This window comes from Cherax quadricarinatus, chromosome 63 (assembly GCF_038502225.1).
Source record: "Cherax quadricarinatus isolate ZL_2023a chromosome 63, ASM3850222v1, whole genome shotgun sequence".
NCBI lineage: Eukaryota > Metazoa > Arthropoda > Malacostraca > Decapoda > Parastacidae > Cherax > Cherax quadricarinatus.
In genome coordinates, this window is record NC_091354.1 from 4,387,718 (window position 1) to 4,409,533 (window position 21,816).

The window sequence follows — 21,816 nt, forward strand, 5'->3', positions numbered from 1 at the left end:
CAAGTTATTCAAACTGTAGTTCGGGAAAATAATAAATTATGGTAGACACAGGAAATCAAAGAACAATCGGACCAGAACAACGTTCAAAAATTAATGATTGAAAGACAAATAGTAAATGAATGCATGAAGTGTCAGTAATCAATGGTCAAGCAGTTTGTTAGGTCAGGCCGATTCAGATTTTTTTGTTGACAAGGACGAAGCAATAGAACACATTTGTTTTGTGGTGAAAGCATTAGATTTATCAGCAAGGATTTTACTAGGTACTGAATGGATTTATGGCACTTGAGAGATTTACATCTCAATTATCAATAGGAAAAAGTGAGGAATCATGTTGGTTGAGCTTAGGTAACATACTGTACTACTTAGCTTGGCTGTGTCATCCTGGGTTCATAACACTCATGGGTTAAATAACTAAGTACAGAATGTCTTCTATAAATTCAGAGAATTTAGAGTGGCCATCCCTGATTGCAACTAAAAATAAAAATGTTAAAAACTTATCTCTAAGTCTATACTGTTTTATCACACTGGCCATCTCCCACCAAGGCAGGGTGACCTAAAACATTGAACTTTTACCATCATTCATTCAACAGATTTCTTGGCAGAAATGCAGAGACATCACAATTCAGAAATGCAAATGATCTTCCACTCTTCAACATCCCCACCCCTCCTTCAGCATGCAAGCACTGAATTCCATGAATCACTCCATAAATGTTACCATGCTTACACACGAGCAACCTCTTGATTTCTATTTTTCAGGGAGTGGTGTGAGTTAAACAATCAATTGACAGTACAAATGAGACAGGAAACTGCCTTAAAAACAAAAGAAGATACTTGCAAAGCATACAAAGATATGCATGGGCATGATGTCACAGAAATGAGTATGACGAGGTCTCCCCCACAATTGTCACTGGTAGTTTTGATAAGGTAACCAAATCAATTTTATCTACTATTTTGGGCTGATTAACAAAGCTGAATGAGTTCATAATGGCTGAATAAGAGTCTACCATCTCTTAACCAAGAGTAACAGGACCTGGAAACTTCTAGTTTAAAAAAAAGACAAAAAAAAAATAAAAAAAAAAAAAAAAAAAAAAGCCATGCTGTATTAAATTTTGTCTGTATTAATATGAAGGTGAGTTATTTTCTTTCAAACCACGAGATTTTACAAATGCCCACCACTATGAAAGACTGTTCATCAGCACAATTCTCAGTGAGCCATGACATTTTCCAGATGAATTGTGAGTGCTAACACATAATATTATATTGCAGCACAACATTATCCACTGTGTGATATATGTTAAAAACATGACAATGTATGTAGGCACATACATGGCTTGGTAGGTACCCAAAGCAGTGTTTGGAGGAACAAAAGCAATTTAAGTTAGAACTGTAGCATACAACACTGCTATTTAATAATTCAGCTAACCAGACGACTGCCATTATTATTAGAGTTGAGTACTGTACGTATTAGCATTTACCATGACTAAAACCACAAAATCTAATGAAAATGGAAACCCCCCAAAAATACTCTATTAGAATATGATGAAAATAAATTCAGTTCTCTTGTCAGAAAATATGTTAAATCTTTTAGAAGCACAGTTATATATTTCCTGCACAAATAAGTTCAGTACTATACGTATGCCTGCCACTAGTTCATCCACTGCCAGTGAGATTACCAAGACCATAATGCCAAATTTTGTAATCAATTCCTACAAGGCTAAATTATACATTTTAATGCTACTGAAAGTAATATAGTATAACAGAAATATAAATATACATATACTGTATAACTAAAACAAATTAGGAAAGCTGATTAGAAGATGGCAACCTTCATCAACATATGAAGGCTAGTTAATATATTGTACATGTGTCACCTGGCACATTCATGAATTATGACAAACACACGTACAACTTAATATTCCTACACTTTGTGGAGCATTTCAGCCACAACAGGACAAGCATATATTGCATCCCTTAGACATGCCTTGAGGAACGAGTGTGCTATGTGAGACATGTACTGCATATTAGAGATAAGCTTTACTAGTCTAGCAAAATAGTCTTTTGCAATAATTTGCTATAATGGTGGCATTAAGCATATATTATCATTAAAGTATGAAGATATAACCTAGGATACTTTCTAGCAGGTCCAACTCTCAGGCATGTTGAGATATACTGGAAAATCTCTTTGGAAGACTTTCTTCACTTAAACCCCTCAGGGTTGTTAAGCCTGGGCAAATAAGAAAGCCAAGCAATAAGGTTTGTGTACAGTATTTCCATTTGGAGTCTTCCTGTATTCCTTCCTAGAATGCAACCCACAACAGTCAGTGGCTTCGTTGGTAATGCGCTCAACTCGAACTGAGGGTCCATAGTTTGATCTCTTCACGGGTGAAAACATTGGTCGTGTTTCCTTACACCTGCTGCCCCTGTTCACCTAGCAATAAGTAGGTACATGGATGTTAATCAATTGATGTGGGTCACATCCCAGAGGGTGTTACTATACCTTAGACAGGGCTGAGCTTTGAAATGAGATGAGGTAGGATAGCAGCTCTTAGCCTGTAAAATTGATGTACATATAAATAAAAACTTGGGTGCCTGTACATACAGTATTTGTTGCTATATGAACAGTGGCAGCAAATGCAGAGGCACTTGCCCATATGTCCTGCCTGGAGATCGAACTTCCTATCACTGAGTTATGAGTCTTGCCTTGTTCGACTGTTCACCTAGCAACAACTATGTACCAAGGAGTTAGCTGGCTATTGTGGGTCACAATGGACTACAATGAAAATAAGCCATAATTGTATACTTGGCTATGTAGCTCATAGCTCAATAGTAGTGGACTCTGCACACAACCAAGAAGACTCAGGGTCGAACCCTGTTTATCTAGCAGTAAATAGATACCTAGGAGCTAGTCAACTATTGTGGGTTGCATCCTAGGCAAGACCCTGAAATGAAAACTAATAAAAATAAGCCAAACTGCTTGGTTTTTCTGGGATATCTTGCAAAATTAACCCTCTGCATGCAGTCATCTTCAATTTGGGTTAATGTATATCCCTCTAAGGTTCAATAACCTAAGTGAGTCTTCTTTCTCTTCTAAATAAACCAACACTTTTCATGCGTCTTTCTCAAAGGCTGACAATAAGCTTTTCAATTAACTTTGCCACTTTCCTTCCCATATCCAACATTTGTCTCTCCTCCCTTCCCGACTCCTCTCCCATCTCCTGATCTTGTCCCATCTCTCCCCTCCCCTTCTGATCTGATCTCATCCCATCCCTTCTCTCCCCTCTCTTCCCTTCCCCTCTCATCTTCCCATCTCAGCCCATATTCTCTATTCTCCCCTTGTCATCTCATCTCTCCCCCTGTCATCTCATCTCCTCTCCCCTAGTCATCTCCAATCTGTCATCTCATCCCTTCTCATCTCATCTCTCCTCTCTCCCTTTCCTTCCCCTCATTTCTCTTATTCTCTTCCCCTTTTCTATTCCCCTCCCCCTCCCCTTGCCTCTCCACTCCACTTTCCAATCCACCCTCCCCTCCCCTCTATTCACCCTTCAGAGGTGACCTTCAACCATGCCAACTGACAAGTATCACCTACTTAAACCAATATAACAAAATTGGAGTGTGAATACTGGCAATAGAATGTTTTTTCCAGTGTTAAGATTAAATATGGTACATTGTAAAAAAAAGTTTAAGATTATTATTTTTTTTAATCACAGTGTCTTCCACCAAGGTACGGTGACCCAAAAAAAGAAAAAAACATTCATCATCATTCGTTCAATGGCTGTATTGCCATAGGCACACAGGCATCACAATTCATATTAGGATTACATTGACGCTTAATTCATCAAGTCTTAACATTTTCAGAATGAACTTAAGTTCCTTCAAATGATATACAGTGATGCTATTCAAGAGCTTTCTTATCCAAGAAACTGGAGCCAACCCCCTATTTCCTGATTACTTCACAATCCTCAGGTGCTGTATAACCTCTAGAATAATTAATAATGATAATAATCTTTGTAAGTGCATGATACAACTATGGGTTTAGCACTTTCCTGAAATATAGTACATCTCAATCATCTTCACAATCATCATTACCTCCATTATTATTATAATCATGGGCAGCGCTAAACCCGTAGGATTATACAATGCCTCTGGAGATGGGGATGGAAAGTATTCAGGCTTAATTCAGGGAACTGGACCACAGATCCAATTCCCTAGATCAAGAGCCCCTCGCTAGTTTCAAGGAATCTCCTTTGAGGGATCATCTCCATCATCATCTCCATCACCATCTCCATCATCTCCATCTCCATCATCTCTATCATCATCTCTATCATCATCATCTGCATCATCTCCATCATCACCTCCATCATTATCTCCATCATCATCATCTCCATCATCTCTATCATCATCTCTATCATCATCTGCATCATCTCCATCACCTCCATCATTATCTCCATCATCATCATCTCCATCATCACCATCATCATCTCTATCATCTGCATCATCATCTCCATCATTATCTCCATCATCATTATCTCCATCATCATCATCTCCATCATCATCTCCATCATCATCTCCATCTCCACCATCTCCACCAACATCATCATCTCCATAATCTCATCACTAATAACATTAATATGGGAAGGTTCTAAGCTTGTTGTGATCATGCAGTGCCTGGGGACTGGGAAGTTACTAGGCTTGATCCAAGGTGAGGATAATTCTAATGCCTTGAATCAAGATTATTATTATAATCAAAAAGAAGCTCTAAGCCAACCTTGAATCAAGAGTCTTCCACCTCTCTATTCACACTGTCAAACTCTATCTGAAGGCAAGAAATTAGTGAAAAATGTTGATTAAATATAAGAGGCAGGGACTGGAGCTATGTTCTGACCCCTACCAATACATCAAGGCACCATCCCTTTGACCCCAGCCTTAGACAACTTCATCATCCCTTTGACACCAGCATTACCCTTTTAGCCTCAGAAACATCCCTTTAACCCCAGAATAATCCCTTTAACCCCAGAATAATCCCTTTAACCCCAGAATAATCCCTTTGACCCCAGAATAATCCCTTTGACCCCAGAATAATCCCTTTAACCCCAGCATATTCCCTTTAACCCCAGCATATTCCCTTTGACTCCAGAATAATCCCTTTAACCCCAGTATATTCATTTAACCGTATCACTGTTTCTTTAACCCCAGTACTGTCTCCCTTACCTCATCAGTCCCTTTAACCCAGACTTCATAATTTTAATGCAAATATTGTCCATTTGACCCTAAGCAACATCATTTCACCTCAGCACTGTGACTGGATTCGATTTTTTTTTTTTACCCTGAGGAAGCGCTAAAAATGTAGGGGTCATTTATCAGCTGGTAAAAATGGGAAGTAATCAGGATCGATCCAAGAGGAGGATACATCCAGTTCCTTGGAACAGCTCCCCCTTCATATTATAATCGAGGAGCGCTAAACCCGTAGGGACTATACAGCTCCGCCTTTCACAGACATTATCTTTGCAAAGCTCTTGACCCCTACAATTCCTCCATTTGACCTCGAGCATCACTATGTCTCCCAAGAGTAAGTAAGCTTATTTAGGCACAGGTACACAAGTACAATGATCATACATAGTGTAAATTACCCAGGATAACCCAAAAGGTCAGACAAAGTGACTTATTTCCACTAGGGACCTTGAAACATTGTCAGGAGAGGAGCTCCTGTGACCCCTCCCAGACCCACACCATCCCCACATTAATAGAGAAATCACACGGGTAAGGTGGCAACTTACCTCCCCTGATGATGGCAGGGCCCAGACTCACAAAACCCGGTGGGAATTGGATAGTAGAGCTATTTATAATCTTGGCTAGGAACTAGTGGCCGCCCGGTATCGTCTGCTCCAAAGCTCCCCGCCGGGTTCAACTCCCTAAATTACTCAATTCCTCGGCCAGATTTGCGGGTTTAATGGATGCTGCAAGCTAGGGTGATGTCTTAAGAGAGTGGGAAGATGAAGTAAGGTAAGTGGTAGGTGCTCACCTCAGTGCAGCATCCTAGAAGAAGAAGCAAGGACACTGAAGGTTGTCAGAAGGATAGAGAGGTTTGCGCATGACAATGGTTCTTGCCAGTAACCATAAGCCAGGTAATAATATATTTTCATGACCTTCTATGCAAATATAATTCCATGTACCTCGGCTGTACATATGTACATGTATATCCCATCTATTCTGTATAAAAAAAATCCTATAATAAAGCATTTACACGAGGAAAAATATTATTTTTAATACCATAGTTTCCCCCAAAACATTATCGTACATGAGTGTACTATGATGCAAGAATTACGTCAGTTTCCCTTGCACTTTAAATTATAATTTTCACCTGTCATTTATAAGCAAATTGTCTCTGAATAGCACTTATTCGACAGTACTAAGTAATGATTATAATGTACACTGTGTGTCAGCTAGTGGCATTTAAAAGTAACTGAGAATAAAACGTCTTAAATCCCCGTGCAGATTATCACGTGGACATTTTGGTTTCTGTTGCAATATATAATAATATAGCATTGAGAATCTCGATCCATCTGGAAAAGCCACGATCAATAATGCAATATGTCTAAGAGACACATAAGTCTGCATTTCGTTTCATAAATATATATTTGCCAACAAAATAAATACAGGGGTATTGTATATAAATCATAAGTATGATGTCCAGATGGCTATCACCTGTAACTGAGTCATTATCACCTGAACAACACCACTCAAGGTTGTTTTAATCTTTAATTGAGAGATTAAGGTACATATATACTGAGATGATAGAGGGAGTAATGTGGTGATACCATGATTGTAAGACACATATGTAATATGTAATTAGATGTATAAGTAAGTTTATTCAGGTATACGCACACATATATACGGTTACATAAATTATCATACATAGCGGCATATGTGTATATTACCTAGGATAACACCCCAAAAAAGTCATTGACTTATTTCCATGTGAAATTATTATTATTATTATAATCAAGGGGGAAGCGCTAAACCCGGAGGATTATACAGCGCCTGACCATGTGAAAGCAGTTACAATAAAAGGATATATACTAGGTAAACTGAGTTATTTACATTAATATTAAAAAGAGGATCAGATCATGCACTGCAGCTCTCATTGTGTGAATAACATTATTATTATTATTATTATTATTATTATTATTATAATTATTATTATAATCATGGGAAAGCGCTAAACCCGTAGGGTTATACAGCTTCTGTGGGAGGGGATGTAAGGTATTCAGGCTTAGTTCAGGGAAATAGAGCACAGATCCAATTCCCAAGATCAAGAGCCACTCACCAGCGTCAGGGAACCTCCCTTGAGGGGTGAATAAGGAGAGATTCTCACTTCAGAAAATATATCTACAATGTAGACATGGCTGGGTAATTGGTTTTAAAACTTACTCACAATGCTTTGCAAATTCTTCTCCTCCTGAGCTTTCAGTTGTATGAAATTATATTTGTATTGTAATTATATAAAAATGTAACAGATTGAAATGCAAAAAAACTACTGCTACTTTTTGTATGGCTCGTAAGAAATAAAAAAATACTTTTATTATATTTTATAAGGCTGCTTGTGTCCTGTACACTTCCAGGCAACGATATTTTAATCCCTAATACAGAATATATGGCCTGAGATTTACACCTCTTATTGCATATAACCTTGAATGTTAGTATCTTATCTTAATGGCAGATATACTGCAAGTGATAAGCTTATTGGGCAGTTTTTTTCTGTTTAAAATGTGATATACGTATTTATTTATATTGAAATAGAGTGTACGTATGCAGAGAAAATATATTTTGAACTTTATTTAAAAATTCAAAGGACTCTAAGATATGCATAGGACGTCCATTATATTTTTAACATAAATTAGTGTTATAATCATAACTAAGCGCTAAACCCATAACTTTAACATAAAGATTAAAATAAATTCTATTTCTGAGCACAGTGGCTAGTGAACACCTGCCCCTTAAGGGGCAGGTGTTCACTGACCATGTCCCTTAAGAGAGAGATGGAATTATTAATGGGATACTCCTTTCAACCTTAATGACCGAGAGAGTACCACGCGCTTCTGACGATTGACGGACGGAGGATCGGGTCACCACTATTTGTGATGAATGGCCCCCACGGGTTTAACATGTCTCTTCTATGTTATTATTAATATAATCAAAAAGAAGCGCTAAGCCACAAGGACTATACAGCGTCTCTTCTATGGAAAAGATGGTATTCTGTAAGTTTAGTTTGTATTGGTGCGAATTTGCTGATGTACTCTTTAATAATCTAGAATTTTAGATTCCTTGTGATAACTAGTAGTGCATTCATGTGGCGCACTAGACCCATAGGGGTAATTACAGCATTATGGGGGAGCGCTATACCCATAGGGATTATATTATTATTAGAATAAAAAAGAAGCGCTAAACCACAAGGGCTATACAGCGCTGTATGGGGATTATAGTGTCTGTATAATCCCTATGGATTATTATTATAATCAAAAAGAAGCGCTAAGCCACAAGGACTATACAGCGCAATAATCCCTATGGAAACTGGAGCATAGGTTCAATCCCTAGATCAAGAGCCCTTCACCGGTATCAAGGATTATGGGGGTGCAGTAAACCCATAAGAATTATAGTGCCTGTGGGGAATGAAAGGCATTCCAGTTCAATTCAGGGAATTGAAGAACAACTCTAATTCCCTTGATCAAGAGCCCTCACCAGCATCAAGGAACATCCACTAAATATTATATTATAATCATAAGCACTAAACCCACAAGGGTCATACAGTGCTGAGTGATATCATTATTATAATCAAAACTAAGCACTAAACCAATAAATGTAGTAGCACCTCTTCTGACATCCTTGTGTTTGCCTGATTGAAGGATCTGTTACTGGGCTGCATGGGTCAGAGTGCCAATTTTATTGAACAAACTGCAATACTGATTACAATTCAGTAACTAGAGAATGCCTTTTCTGATGAAATTAAGACACATGTGCAACATCTGGGTATCTTTATTGTAGACGTTTCGCCATCCAGTGGCTTTATCAATACAAATTCTAGGACATAACTTGAAGACAGTAAGACTATGTACAGAAGATGAGGTAATCAGTCCCTCAACCTTGGAGTAGGTGCGAAGAGCACCGTAGTCATGGAGATTCTGAATCAGAAGCAAGGAGCCTGGCGCTTATATAGTAACGTCAGGTGTAGCAGACGAAGGCACAGCTTGTCAGACACTGCAACATCATGGAATCTTGATTCTGAGGACATGTACATAACCTTCATCACTACGACAACTACTACTACAACTAGCCCATCTCTTTGGGAAGGACCTACATCCACTGGGGATTCCCACCTACCAGTGACTATGCCTTCGTCTGCTACACCTGACGTTACTATATAAGCGCCAGGCTCCTTGCTTCTGATTCAGAATCTCCATGACTACGGTGCTCTTCGCACCTACTCCAAGGTTGAGGGACTGATTACCTCATCTTCTGTACATAGTCTTACTGTCTTCAAGTTATGTCCTAGAATTTGTATTGATAAAGCCACTGGATGGCGAATCGTCTACAATAAAGATACCCAGATGTTGCACATGTGTCTTAATTTCATCTTGTCGGTATTATATACCATTCTTGCACACAATGCCTTTTCTGATTATTATAATAATCAAAAGTAACTGCTAAACCCACAAGTCATACAGCACTGCATTCTGATGCCGAGTTCTTAATCACGGAAGCATCTGTGAGAAAAATGGCACCCTTCCCAGAGAATTTATTATATTTATGGGAATTGGTGAACCTGTGAGGGTTGTACAGCTCCTGGGGAATGGGAGGCAATCAAGTTTGGTCCAAGAAAGTGCACTTAATTCAATTCCCCGGGTCAAGAGCCCCTACTCACTACCTCCCTCCTCCCTTGATGGGCCCTCCCAGAGAACGCTATTATATTCATAGAGGATGCGCTAAACTTACGGGAGTGATACAGCACCTAGGGGAATGCTAGGCATTCAAGTTCGATCCAAGAAGAAGCAAGTCCAATTCCTTAGATCAAGAGTCCTTCATTGGCTTCATTCTATTCTATTCTAGGTGATTTGCCGGTATGGATCCCAGCCCGGGTCTCTTCCAATTTGGTGACCCGGCATTGGCTCCCTGGGTAGGGAAGTGTTATTTATCTTCTTTTCTTGTACTACTTACATGGCAGTCCTTCGGTGGGAAGAGGGGTTCCTCTCCAGTTCTATGGACAAATGGTGTCCCAAAAGTTAGTTTGCTAAAATAGTGGTTGGTGTGGGATGCAACGGAGGCCCTCAGCAGGCCTTTACAGCGACTTCAGCGAGGGGGTAGGTGACGTGCAATGACTGGGAGTAAGGTCTCCAAGTCTCTGATGGCTAGGTGCACTAGATGTGCCGCCTCATCCTCCCGGGCCTGCCCCACTGGGGTCATTGGGAAGTGTCTGCAGTGAAGGGGCATCATAGCTGGGCGCAGTGGGTGCAGAGCTTCTCTCTTGCCCGTTTAACGATCCGTGCAGTGGTGGTATACCCTAAGTGTAGGCGGTGGATATTCACCTACAGTTCCCTGGTCTTCGTCCGAATACTTGGAGGGGGCTCCCTGTGAGTCGTCCTGTCATACCAGCGGCGGCTCCATGAATCCCCAGGGTCAGGGAGTGGGTGCCTGGCAGCACTGGCAGCCCAGAGCATAATCTGGCTGTGGCTGATGGAGATTGCAACACGTGACTGTGCCTCAAGTTGGGGTCTTAGTAGCCTCATCTGCTGCATCATTGCTGGGGATACCCACATGTCTTGGGATCCAGTTGATGGTGACTCTGCAACCCTGGGCCATGAGCGTCTGAAGGTCACCCCAGATAGATGTGATTAAGTGTATGTTGTCCCTTGGCTCTCTGTGCATAATTGCCTGGATTGCTGACTTGGAATCAACATGGATGATGGGGGGATGCTGATGGTTTGCAACTGTATGCTGCAGAGCTTGTTGGATGGCAGAGTTCAGCCTGGAGTAAGGTGCAATGGTCCGGGAGGCACCAACCTGCTGTCAGATTGCTGTGGAACATCCCAGCAGCTGTGCGGCCTGCCTCTGGGTCTCTGGAGCCATCGGTATAATACGGCACACACCCAGGGCTTTCCGCACTTGCAATGCTAGCCAAAGCAAGACGTTGCAGAATTAGCTTTAGGAAATTTACCCTTGAAGGATCCTAAAAAACAGGTCCTAACTCCTAGGTACAAACCATACCACCAAGTTAAGGTGACCCAGCATCAAGGGAATCTTCTTTAACAATATAAATTACGTGCACACAAGCCCTGTGAAATTATCTCTATTTATTGGAAAGTATCCATCTATCATAAAGGAGGGAGTACCCATTTTTACACTACCCTGCAAGTGATAGTGTTTCAGGCACCTTTACTGTGAAGTCATATTTTTCTCTTATACAAGATAATAAATTTATCATAGTTTTTAATGCAGCTTGTTTTCTCTGAACAAGTGCCCTGGTTTGTGCTGGATCCATTAGCAGGGATTGTGGCAACGATGATGCCTACTATACATCCAGCATGATTCTGGCATTCAGAAAAATACATGACTTTGAAAAACTTCATTGGGACTGCTTTCCTAAAGAAAATATAAAACAATCACTTAAAAAGTTCTTAAATGGGTCATCAAAAGCCTCTTCTTAGAGGTTAGTGTTATTACTTTCAATGTGAGAGTGCTAAACCAGTAGTGATCATATAGCCCTAAGGGATATGTGAGGCAGTCAGAAGAGGAAGAGGTCAAATTCCTTAGATCAGGAGCACCTCACTGGTGGGGGTCCTAAGAGTGAAAAAAATTAATGTTTGTTATTATTATTATTATTAATATGATCAAAAAGAAGTGCTAAACCCACTAAGGTCAAATATTTTTTTTGTATTAACAAAGTATACAGTAATGGTGTAATGCACCAAGATGGGTGATTGACAGTACAAAGAATCGGATGTTACCTCCATGCTTACTCTCTGATAACCCCATTCCATTTTTTTTTTTAACAAAAATTTACCTGTAGCACCAACTATTATTTCAAGCTACACTAGCTTATTATTCCTCTGACACGATCAACCATGCTGCCCTGTAGGCTGAAGATTATGGATGAAATAAGACAACAGTGCCATCTACTGAACAAATCATAGGTCTTAGTTTATGTTATTTGGAAGCTTCTTCTACTGAAGGGTAATTTTCTTCCCTATTGGGTGGAAAGGGCTAGTCAGTGGCAAACCTCTCATCCTTAGGGATGACAAGATACCTGACACTAAGGGCGAGACTTCTGTCGTCTCTGAGGATGGTAGTTGCCTTCCAGGACAAGATACCTACTTGCACTGCCTGGCTCTTTCACACTTCTGCCTCCAGCTATGCTTTTCCTCATGGAAAAGCATAACCAACAAAATCAAATTTTATGGGTATAGTTATCTAATAGTTTTCACTACAGTGGCAGTTTCCCACCAAAGTAGAGTGGCCCCAAGTAAACATTCCTGATCACTCATTCAACAGCTGTCTTACCAGAGGTTCATGAAGATCACAATTCAACAGACAATGAACTTTAGCTACATATTTGAATAGCACTTAGTCACCCAAGAGCACAGTATAGTGAAAATTTCAACAAAATTAGTTGGTAACACATTGGACACACATTCTTTCCCCTCCTTCCTTTTAAAGAACGTATATTTTTCCTCATAACTAGAAGGCAGAAGATTCAGGAACCAAGTTCAAGGGCCCAAGTTAAGGAATTCTGCACATGAGATTAAGACCAACATCATAAAATTTAAGTGAATCTAGTCAATATATTTTTATTATAATTTCACATCAGTTAAGAAATTTCAGAGAATTTTCTTTTATTATGTTGCTCGACCATAGGAGAGGTGGTAACAATGTGAGCCCTACGAGACAGCCAAAGTCGGTGGTCGTGAAAAGTCTTCCGACCCGTGCGAAACAGCGACCTTTCCAGTTCATCCAGTTTGGTGGTGTGAGAGCTTGCTTCATCCTCAAGAGAATTCAAAGATGTGTCCATAATACTCCTCAAACGTTCTCTCAATGTCTGGAAAAAATATTATTGCATTAAATACAAAAATTATTTATAGGTTAACATTCACTCTGGCTGTACCCTTCTCCAGAATTTCACTCCATCTGAGATCCTATATACCCAGGATGACTCGAGTATGGAACACATTCGTACAGCATAATGATGTCAACGAGATAGTCAGTTGATCAAATGAAAATGCTGGCCCACAGATGGCTCCAACTTCATCCTGTTCCCTACTTGTATGTCTCATAACAATAAAAATGCTTTCAAATGAGCTGATGTAGGTAACAGCTCTTAGCTTGCCAATAAAGTTAGGAATCCTTAACCTGTAAATAGCTTGTCAATAAAACTAGGGATCCTTAACCTTGTCAAACCCTGTGTAAAAAAAAAAAAAAAAAAAATGTACAGGCCATGAAAGTACTTCCTTTTTATCTGTTGTAACCATTACTTACGATCCAACAGATTTTGTGTAACCATAATGATTATTTAGTCACCACTGTAGATTATAATTATTTACAACAAATTTCAAGTTTTTAATCAAGCAAAATTTTTTGACACATTTAGCATGAAATATTATTTTCAAGACCATTTCACTGATATACTTTTAATGGTAAAAATTATTGGTAATTCAGAATCAACATTACTAAAAAAATTTTCACAAAATGGTATATCAAGTAAGCAAAGTCACTGGCCTGGAAATCTTATACAAGTTTGAACAATTACAGACCTAAATTCAAACAATACAACCAAAGAGTAAGCTAAAAAAAGTAAGACAGTGTATGTCATGACGTCTTGTACAAAACTGATATTTTAGGTGAAAAACGCTCTGACTGTCAGGTTGTAGATGTGGAAAAGGCAATAATTAGGAGCCTTTCCAAACAATTTGCCAGTATTTTTGTATTATATGGTGGACATGACATGATATCCAGTTAAAAACATTTAATATCTCTCCAAAATCAATGGGATACTGTTTTACTTGAATAGTACATGTATATATAGAAAGTTTCCAGTCAATGTGCAAGTTATTTCAAATATTTTTTAACACACTGGCCTTCTCGTATAGAAATGGGGTGACCCAAAAGAAAGAAAACACATTCACCATAATTAATTCAATCGTTGTCTTGTCAGAAGCATGCTAACATCATATTTCAGATGGTTCTCTAAATATATCACCCCCTCCCCCCCCCAAAAAAAAAGTAAATTAAGACAAAAAAGATAAGGTAACCCTTTGTTAAATAATATATAATGTGTGTGTGTGTGTGTATATATATATATACATATATATATATATATATATATATATATATATACATATATATATATATATATATATATAAATATATAGATATATATATATATATATATATATATATTGGCAGTTTGGAGGGATATGTTGTGTATCTTTATACGTATATGCTTCTAAGCTGTTGTATTCTGAGCACCTCTGCAAAAGCAGTGATAATGTGTGAGTGTGGTGAAAGTGTTGAATGATGATGAAAGTATTTTCTTTTTGGGGATTTTCTTTCTTTTTTGGGTCACCCTGCCTCGGTGGGAGACGGCCGACTTGTTGAAAAAACAAAAAAAAAACAAAAAAAAAAAACAAATATATATATATATATATATATATATATATATATATATATATATATATATATATATATATATATATATATATATATATATATATATATATATATATATATATATATATATATATATATATATATATATATATATATATATATATATATATATATATATATATATATATATATATATATATATATATATATATATATATATATATATATATATATATATATATATATATATATATATATATATATATATATATATATATATATATATATATATATATATATATATTATATATATATATATTATATATATATATATATATATAATATATAATACAGTGGACCCCCGCATAACGATCACCTCCCAATGCGATCAATTATGTAAGTGTATTCATGTAAGTGCGTTTGTACGTGTATGTTTGGGGGTCTGAAATGGACTAATCTACTTCACAATATTCCTTATGGGAACAAATTCAGTCAGTACTGGCACCTGAACATACTTCTGGAATGAAAAAATATCGTTAACCGGGGGTCCACTGTATATAATATATATATATATGTACAAGCTTATGGTTTAGCTAAAATATGAATGCACCCCACAGAAGTTACAAAACTTAAGAAAATAAATAACCTTACCTCAACTAGCAAAGTGCCCAAAATAGGTGCCTCAGGACCAGCAAGAGGCAAAAGGTGTTGGCCAAACTCATAAAAGTGAGGAGAGAACATATGTAAATCCACTAAGCTTGCCTCTGCTTTTAGGATTTCCCTGTTGAGTAAAAACAGCACTAGAATATAATGCAGTAATAAAAACAAAATTTTAATACGTGTATGTATACTATATTTAAATACCCATACTTTGCATTAAATGCCATATGAAATACACTGGCCATCTCCCACTGATGTAGGATGGCATGAAAAAGAAGTAAAGCTTTCACCATCACTCACTCTTTTCACTGTCTTGCCAGAGGCATATATACTGTGTATATTTTCTTTCCATTCCTTCAGACAAACTCAAACCAATTCCCTCCCTAAAACTAAGTTCTAGTCATTCTTCTTTGATGACATATTTTCCCTACTCCCTTGCATTATTATATTCTCACCTGTATCGTTCCTTGAAGGTTTTTGGCAGCTGACAGGAAACAATGCGCCGACGGGAATACAGAGCTCTGGCCAACCAGCATGGTAGTTCAAGCTTTGTCCCTGCCTCTAAATCCTTACTGCCACTAGAAGGATCAAGGTAACCTACAAAGAAATATATAATCAGATATAAAGCAGGATATAGTTAGTATTAACAGCAGAATATACAATATAAATCAATACAAGAGCACCCACAGCCTAAAAACTAATGAAACTATTGATATTCATCTAAACTCAATGAAAAACCTACTAAACTAGGATAAATAATTTCAAACCTAGATTCCAGTCAAATTTTGCTAAGATGAATATATTTTATCCCAGCTAATAATTACCATATACAGTATAGTGCTGAACATATTAACATCAGCTAACACAAGAAATTTATATGATATTTACAAAATCATATAATTATGCATATTACAGGAAGAATTAAACACAGACCCCAACTTATGCCTAGAACAGATTAACTCGGTGGCACTCGATGTATGCACAAGGCTTATTCCTCTAAGAAAAAGGAGGAGTAGATGTAAAATAGAAAGAGACAGGCGCTCCCTTTACAGGCGACGGAAAAGAATAACAGAGCGGCTAAAAGAGGTCAATATATCTGAAATGCGTAGGGAGACACTGGTCAGAGAAATAGCAAGCATCGAACTTAAGCTAAAAGAATCCTTTAGGAGTCAGGAATCGCGGGAAGAACTAAAAGCCATAAATGAAATCGAAAGAAACCCAAAGTATTTCTTCTCCTATGCCAAATCAAAATCGAGAACAACGTCCAGTATTGGGCCCCTACTTAAACAAGATGGGTCCTACACAGATGACAGCAAGGAAATGAGTGAGCTACTCAAGTCCCAATATGACTCAGTTTTTAGCAAGCCGCTAACCAGACTGAGAGTCGAAGATCAAAATGAATTTTTTATGAGAGAGCCACAAAATTTGATTAACACAAGCCTATCCGATGTGATCCTGACGCCAAATGACTTCGAACAGGCGATAAATGACATGCCCATGCACTCTGCCCCAGGGCCAGACTCATGGAACTCTGTGTTCATCAAGAACTGCAAGAAGCCCCTATCACGAGCCTTTTCCATCCTATGGAGAGGGAGCATGGACACGGGGGTCGTCCCACAGTTACTAAAAACAACAGACATAGCCCCACTCCACAAAGGGGGCAGTAAAGCAACAGCAAAGAACTACAGACCAATAGCACTAACATCCCATATCATAAAAATCTTTGAAAGGGTCCTAAGAAGCAAGATCACCACCCATCTAGAAACCCATCAGATACACAACCCAGGGCAACATGGGTTTAGAACAGGTCGCTCCTGTCTGTCTCAACTATTGGATCACTACGACAAGGTCCTAAATGCACTAGAAGACAAAAAGAATGCAGATGTAATATATACAGACTTTGCAAAAGCCTTCGACAAGTGTGACCATGGCGTAATAGCGCACAAAATGCGTGCTAAAGGAATAACAGGAAAAGTCGGTCGATGGATCTATAATTTCCTCACTAACAGAACACAGAGAGTAGTCGTCAACAGAGTAAAGTCCGAGGCAGCTACGGTGAAAAGCTCTGTTCCACAAGGCACAGTACTTGCTCCCATCTTGTTCCTCATCCTCATATCCGACATAGACAAGGATGTCAGCCACAGCACCGTGTCTTCCTTTGCAGATGACACCCGAATCTGCATGACAGTGTCTTCCATTGCAGACACTGCGAAGCTCCAGGCGGACATCAACCAAATCTTTCAGTGGGCTACAGAAAACAATATGAAGTTCAACGATGAGAAATTTCAATTACTCAGATATGGTAAACATGAGGAAATTAAATCTTCATCAGAGTACAAAACAAATTCTGGCCACAAAATACAGTGGACCCCCGCATAACGATGGCATCACATAGCGATTTTTCCGCATAACGATTACTTTTATCGCAAAATTTTTGCCGCGCATACCGATTAAAAACCCGCTTACCGATTTTCGTCCGAGACGCGTCCAATGTGCCCTCACATGTGCCGGCCGTCCCATTGTTTACCAGCCAGCCTCCGCGGTAACATCCAAGCATACACTCGGAATATTTCGTATTATTACAGTGTTTTCGGTGCTGTTTCTGGAAAATAAGTGACCATGGGCCCCAAGAAAGCTTCTAGTGCCAACCCTGTGGTAAAAAGGGTGAGAATTAGTATGGAAATTAAGAAAGATTTTGAAGGGTTTGGGGCTAACCCTGAGAAGCCTATGCCAGTTGTGGAATCCATTGTGCCTACTTCAAAGATTAAGGAAATGTGTGCACAGTGGGTTGAACTGCAAACCTTTATAGATGAAAATCACCCTGACACAGCTGTTGCAAGCCGTGCTGGTGACTATTTCAATGACAATGTTATGGCCCATTTTAGGAAAGTCTTGAAGGAACGGGAGGTACAGAGCTCTATGGACAGATTTGTTGTGCGACAGAGGTCCAGTGACTCTCAAGCTGGTCCTAGTGGCATTAAAAGAAGAAGGGAAGTAACCCCAGAAAAGGACTTGCTACCTCAAGTCCTAATGGAAGGGGATTCCCCTTCTAAACAGTAAGAAGATAATGCTCTCCCCTCCTCCCATCCCATCAATCATCACCAGATCTTCAATAAAAGTAAGTGTCATGTAATTGTGCATGCCTTTTTCAGTTTGTGTGTATTAAAATTAACATTTCATGTGGTAAAAAAAAATTTTTTTCATACTTTTGGGCGTCTTGCACGGATTAATTTTATTTCCATTATTTCTTATGGGGAAAATTCATTCGCATAACGATTATTTCGCATAACGATGAGCCCTCTTGCACGGATTAAAATCGTTAACCGGGGGTCCACTGTAGAGCGAAACACCAACGTCAAAGACCTGGGAGTAATCATGTCGGAGGATCTCACCTTCAAGGACCATAACATTGTATCAATCGCATCTGCTAGAAAAATGACAGGATGGATAATGAGAACCTTCAAAACTAGGGAGGCCAAGCCCATGATGACACTCTTCAGGTCACTTGTTCTATCTAGGCTGGAATATTGCTGCACACTAACAGCACCTTTCAAGGCAGGTGAAATTGCCGACCTAGAAAATGTACAGAGAACTTTCACAGCGCGCATAACGGAGATAAAACACCTCAATTACTGGGAGCGCTTGAGGTTCCTAAACCTGTATTCCCTGGAACGCAGGAGGGAGAGATACATGATTATATACACCTGGAAAATCCTAGAGGGACTAGTACCGAACTTGCACACGAAAATCACTCACTAAGAAAGCAAAAGACTTGGCAGACGATGCACCATCCCCCCAATGAAAAGCAGGGGTGTCACTAGCACGTTAAGAGACCATACAATAAGTGTCAGGGGCCCCGAGACTGTTCAACTGCCTCCCAGCACACATAAGGGGGATTACCAACAGACCCCTGGCAGTCTTCAAGCTGGCACTGGACAAGCACCTAAAGTCAGTTCCTGATCAGCCAGGCTGTGGCTCGTACGTTGGTTTGCATGCAGCCAGCAGCAACAGCCTGGTTGATCAGGCTCTGATCCACCAGGAGGCCTGGTCACAGACCGGGCCGCGGGGGCGTTGACCCCCGGAACTCTCTCCAGGTAAACTCCAGGTAAATAATTAAACTAGTAATAAAGACATAACTTCACAAGGTTTGGGTTATAACAGCTGCAAACTTGATGTCAATACAGTCTAAAAATTTGTAATAATATTGTAGGACATTTATCAATATAAGAATGGAGGAACACTGCAGTAAGCTTATTGGCCCATCCTAGGTAAGTTTGGTGCACACCCACCCACACCCATTTTGGTACCTGTCTAACCTATTTTATTAAAACTACCTAGAGTTCTTCCTTCACTGATACCTGGGAATGTATTCCACTCACTCACATCTATGTTGCCAAACCAATACTTTTTCTATATGCTTACTAAGTCCTAATTTGTCTAAACTTATTCATATTATTAACTTCTGGAGTGTTACTAATCCATAACTCATGAAATCCACTGACAGTAACTTATTTCCAAAACTATGGGCTTTCTGCATGCAAAACTAAATGTCACCCATCTCTGTACAAACATTGTATCATACTGATATAAATTATTATTATTATTTTGATTATGTTTCCTTGCATGTTGCCCCCTGATCACCCAGCAACACGTTGATACCTGGGTGCTGTTACAGTTATAAGTCACCTTCTGAGCAAGAAAATCATGGGACCACAACTGAAACAAGCCACACTGGTTGATCTTCTTTCAATGCACTAGCCACATCCCACCGAGGCAGGGTGGCACAAAAAGTAAAACAAAAGTTTCTCTTTTTAAATTTAGTAATATATACAGGAGAAGGGGTTACTAGCCTCTTGCTCCCAGCATTTTAGTCACCTCTTATGGCACGCATGGCTTACAGAGGAAGAATTCTGTTCCACTTCCCCATGGTTGATATTCATGGATTATCAAGTTACTAACCTTACAGATTAATAAAACAAAATCTTCAGATCTCTCTCTTTCCCCTGGATGTGACCAACAATTGTTGGCAAACATCTTATGTCATTCTGCATTAACTACATAGAAGCAGTATTTGTAATAATGGTAGAATTAGACAAGTTGTTAGAAAAAAAGGACACATGCAACTAATGAGACTCTATTATGGCCATGATATTATAATCATAAAAAAGCACTAAACCCACAAGGGTCATGTGGTTAAATTAGACATGTGCAACTCTTGGGTATCTTTATTGAGGAAACGTTTTGCCACACAGTGGCTTCATCAGTCCATACAAAGGATAGACTTGAAGAACAGGAGGAGAATGAGGTAATCAGTCCCTCAACCTTGAGTCGATGTGGTCAGTCCATCATTCTATTCAAGATTGATGGACTGACCACATCGACTCAAGGTTGAGGGACTGATTACCTCGTTCTCCTCCTGTTCTTCAAGTCTATCCTTTGTATGGACTGATGAAGCCACTATGTGGCAAAACGTTTCCTCAATAAAGATACCCAAGAGCTGCACATGTGTCTAATTTAACAACGTGTCGGTTCTTTGAACCATTCATCTACAAGGGTCATGTGGCCACAATAAAATGTCACATTAGTCGCATGTGTCCTTTTACCTAATATTAGTATTAATTAACATTAAGACGGCATTCAAAGCTTATTTAAGACACAAAACTCACCCCGATGAATTAAATCTATTTGTGGAATGGTAGGGACACCATGTATAATAATATTACGTTGAAGGAGTGCTAAACCCGTAGGGGTCATATATTATCTGAGGAATGGGAGGCAATAAGGTTCAATCCTACATTATTATTATCATAAGTGCTAAACTCATAAGAGCCATACAGCGCTGCAGAAGCTATCCAATTCCCTGGATTAAGAGCCTTTGAGATGTATATTCGCAAGAGCTCGAAGCTAAAAAAAAAATTAATCACTTCAAACGTCCTTGTTATTAAAGAAAATAATAAATACGTACCTACACCATAAGCAGCTTTCTCAAATTTACACGGGACCCTCTCGTTCGTAGCTAAAATGTCATTAATACTAAAATAACTTGGAAAATAACTTGGGTAATGGAGTGAGTGTTGATTCATTGTTTTGATTTGAAGTCAGAGCTGCCCAGTGTGCATTCAAATATTGACGAAGTTGATTATGTTCGTTGTTTCTTACATTAGTTTAGGAATACTACTACTGCTTGAATGAAAAAAATATATATATAGTTTTTATTACTTCTTCCCTTAAAATGCAACTGCAGCAGCAGAATTGATTAAAGTGTGATAATTTGCGTATTTTAGCTACAAAAAATAAGTAAATCAGAAAATACCTCCAACTACTCTGAAAAGTCGAAATATTTTTTTTTTCATATACTAAAAATCATGTACTAATTAATGTTGAATTTCTCACTCTTTTTTAAGGAACAGAAAATTTGTAAGGGAAATTTATGAATGTTCCAGCTGTTGTGACATTATACCGCGTTTTTTTTTTTTAATAGTAAGTAACTAAGTAAGTAAGTAA

General features: G+C 38.7%; 2 protein-coding genes across 17 annotated transcripts in view; both read right to left on the bottom strand.

Annotated features, from left to right (window-relative positions):
- Pfk (ATP-dependent 6-phosphofructokinase) overlaps positions 1-6,078 on the bottom strand; it is a 122,914-nt gene extending 116,836 nt beyond the window's left edge. For 6 of the 15 annotated variants that reach the window (XM_070098599.1, XM_070098598.1, XM_070098600.1 and 3 more), the window contains exon 1: positions 5,775-5,998. The gene's annotated coding sequence lies outside the window, so the exon portion shown is untranslated. Of the gene's footprint in view, positions 1-5,774 lie in introns of all 15 variants that reach the window. The other 9 variants (XM_070098593.1, XM_070098594.1, XM_070098590.1 and 6 more) reach the window with 4 other exon arrangements.
- Positions 6,079-11,022: 4,944 nt separating this feature from the next.
- Psf3 (DNA replication complex GINS protein Psf3) lies at positions 11,023-21,448 on the bottom strand. Of its 2 annotated transcripts, none has more exons than XM_070098610.1 (4): positions 21,278-21,448; positions 15,768-15,909; positions 15,304-15,433; positions 11,023-13,084 (listed from the first exon to the last, which is right to left on the bottom strand). In XM_070098610.1, exons 1-4 carry the CDS (start codon positions 21,393-21,395, stop codon positions 12,857-12,859), a joined length of 618 nt encoding a protein of 205 aa, XP_069954711.1. In that variant the 5' UTR covers positions 21,396-21,448; the 3' UTR covers positions 11,023-12,856. The 2 variants fall into 2 exon arrangements, with proteins under 2 accessions (XP_069954711.1, XP_069954712.1); XM_070098611.1 differs by lacking the exon at positions 21,278-21,448 and adding an exon at positions 20,979-21,113.
- Positions 21,449-21,816: the final 368 nt, after the last annotated feature.